The sequence below is a fragment of the Bombina bombina genome, chromosome 4, assembly GCF_027579735.1.
Source record: "Bombina bombina isolate aBomBom1 chromosome 4, aBomBom1.pri, whole genome shotgun sequence".
NCBI lineage: Eukaryota > Metazoa > Chordata > Amphibia > Anura > Bombinatoridae > Bombina > Bombina bombina.
This window is the reverse complement of record NC_069502.1, coordinates 977,236,899-977,239,982: the sequence shown is the minus strand read 5'-3', so window position 1 is coordinate 977,239,982 and position 3,084 is coordinate 977,236,899. Positions and strand designations below refer to the sequence as shown.

At 40.6% G+C, this 3,084-nt stretch overlaps 1 protein-coding gene across 2 annotated transcripts; it reads left to right on the top strand.

Moving 5' to 3' along the window:
• Positions 1–1,944: 1,944 nt before the first annotated feature.
• Positions 1,945–2,794, top strand: LOC128655738 (spindlin-Z-like). 2 transcript variants are annotated; one of them, XM_053709312.1, is made up of 2 exons: positions 1,945–2,242; positions 2,546–2,794. In XM_053709312.1, exons 1-2 carry the CDS (start codon positions 2,006–2,008, stop codon positions 2,792–2,794), a joined length of 486 nt encoding a protein of 161 aa, XP_053565287.1. In that variant the 5' UTR covers positions 1,945–2,005. The 2 variants fall into 2 exon arrangements, with proteins under 2 accessions (XP_053565287.1, XP_053565285.1); XM_053709310.1 differs by having other exon boundaries at positions 1,945–2,794.
• Positions 2,795–3,084: the final 290 nt, after the last annotated feature.

Sequence of the window (3,084 nt, the reverse complement as noted above, 5' to 3'; positions counted from 1 at the left end):
GCTCTGGACAAACATGTGAATAAGGGGCCATCAGCCATATTCTGCACGCAACCCCTTTGATGATTGACGATAAACATGTGTCACCTGCAATCAGAGCCCATTACTTGTGTCTAAATCATCTTCCTGGTATGGACAGGCCACTGTTTCCCACAGCAAGTCTGAAGCTTGAACTACAAGATTGTCTTGAGTATGGTAGGAAACCAAAGTTTATTTAATTCTGTACTATCACCACAAAAGCTGAACTTCTTGAACCAAGGAAAATGCAAGCAATTTCATGTGCTTATGGATGACAAGGACGTCCTGTCCTGTGGTGCACAGAGATGGAGAGGATTTTGGGCCTCCCTTTACACTACCCAGATGTCTCCAACATCACCAGAAACACAAGACAGCGACTTTTGGGAAGTTCCTGGAGTGTTCCGGTAGCCATCTCTTTGCGCCCCGAAAGGAATACTTTATCAGTGTTTTTGTATACATCCGAAAACATCTTCGGAGACTGTGGTGATGCACATGTTATTTACTGTTGTTCCAGCTGTGGCAATATCAATTGGCATTAAAAAGGTAAGATTTGGGGGGACGGAGCCTATAGCTGTTGCGGTAGGACGTGTGTTTTAGGAGCTCCAGGTCTTACAAGTTACTTTGAAGTTAGTTTTCAACCTTAATTTAATTTTCTTTTTGGGATTCATAGTCACACTTTCTGGGGCTATCCAAGAGGAGCCTGGTAAAAGCACTAGTCACCCCTTATATCAACGGGTACGGAGACATGTTTTTTGCCTTTCCAATATGGCGCCGGACACCCCTAAATGATAATAAAAAGGTAAGATTTGGACTAGTGACGCACATTTTATGCACGCTGTGGCAATTGAAATTTGCAATAAAAATAATCTGCTAACAACAACCACTACCTACGACCACACCTGACTCCTGAAGTCATGCTTCAGTTATTAACTCAAGTTAAATTATTTTATTTTTTTTGTATTATGCTCAGCAGATTCAAAACATACCATTCTTCAATCTTCTAGTCATATCACACGACATGTCAAAATGCTGCATGGAAAATGGCAGTGTGCAAAGTCATAATCTTAGTGAAACTATAAGTGCATTACATTTTCTAAAATAAACAAAAATACCGAGAAAAAAAAAAAAAAAAAAAAAGGAAAGAGGACATATGGCATCCTTTTGAACAATAGATTACATTTAAGGCATTGATTTGAGAAACCCAGAGATAATTTGTTGCAACCGGGAAATCTAAAAAAAATGGATTAGACACACAGTACGCTTATTTATCCTTAGGCCTTATTAGCAGAGGCTCCAGGACCCTCAACAAAACCAGCAGCAGGAAAGAGGACATATGGCATCCTTTAGAAAAATAGATTTCTGGAAAGGCATTGATTTTAGAAACACAGAGATCATTAGTTGCAACCGTGAAATCTAAAAAAAATTAGATTATACACCCAGTACACTTCTTTATCCTTAGGCCTTTTTAGCAGAGGCTCCAGGACCCTCCACAAAACCAGCAGCATGAAAGAGGACATATGGATCTGGCAGAGGAAATGTAGTGGGGGGAGGGGTTCCAAAGACTAAGGAAAACAAGGAACTGGAATGTGAGGGTATGGGCCGGGTCTGGAAGTTCAGCAGGAGAGCTTGAGGCGGGAGTTGCTGTTAGTGCTGCCGACAAAACCTATGACAGATAAGGCAGGCAGAAAAAAGGGAGGAGGTTAGGACACTAAAAAAAAAAAAATATATCATTGAGACAGAGTACTACAACAAATTGCAAGGACTGGAGGGACTGTGTAGTAACCTGAATGTTACGTCTATGCAGCACTCTTCAGGTTGGAGTAGCCTGACATCGGAACCACTTGCTGTGGATTGAAACACAGAAATCTTGCTTGGATGGTGGACTAAAAGGACACAGTTTCTTTGTATAGACTGGAACAAAAAGGGAAATTGGAGGAATAGGATTTTTACCCTAGTTTGGCAGCTTTGCTGCCCTTTTATACACAGATGAATGAAGACCCCATTCGGAAAGGCAGCAGGTCAGAGAGCCAGAGGTGATGCAGCACATGCAGGTGTGTCTGCCAGTATGATGAAAAAAAGGACTTCTCACAAGAAGCATCGAAATAATGTTGGTCCAAGCAAACCAATTTCCCAGCCCCAGAGGAATATTGTAGGTTGCAGAATACAGCATGGTTGGAAAGAAGGTAGTGGCCCAATAACACAATGGAAAGGAACTGAATTGAATCAAGTGCCAGTCAACCCATCCCTTTATCTTATTAAATATGATGGATTTGATTGTGTCTATGGACTAGAACTCCACAAGGACAAGCGAGTGTCTGCTCTTGAAGTTCTTCCAGATAGAGTTGCTTCATCTCGAATTAGTGATGCTCACTTGGCAGACACAATGATTGGTAAAGCTGTTGAACACATGTTTGAAACAGAAGATGGTTCTAAGGATGAGTGTAGAGGAATGGTCTTAGCAAGAGCTCCCATAATGAACACATGGTTTTATATAACCTACAAGAAGGACCCAGTTTTATATATGTATCAGCTATTAGATGACTACGAAGAAGGAGATCTCCGCATCATGCCAGACTCTAATGATTCCCCTCCAGCAGAAAGAGAACCAGGAGAAATTGTGGACAGCCTTGTAGGAAAGCAAGTGGAGTATGCCAAAGAAGATGGCTCAAAAAGGACTGGCATGGTAATACACCAAGTGGAAGCCAAACCCTCTGTTTATTGCTTAAAATTTGATGACGATTTCCATATTTATGTCTACGATTTGGTGAAGACATCGTAGATGTAATATTTTACTTATTGCCAAACAGGTGGATTTATTAAATGTAAAATATGTAGACAAACTTGTCCACTTCTGTCCAATTATGTGACACTTCAGATTCCAGGCAAGCCCGCAACCCCTTAAAGGAAGTAACGCAGTTTTGTTGCTAAGAACAAAAAAAAAAATTCCACATCAAAAGGAAACAAACCACGTTCTGTGAATTACAACTCATTTTTCATAATGGAATTTATCCTTTAGAAGGAAACTGATCTAGTAGTGGTGAATTCAAACAAAAGAAGCATGGATGCAAG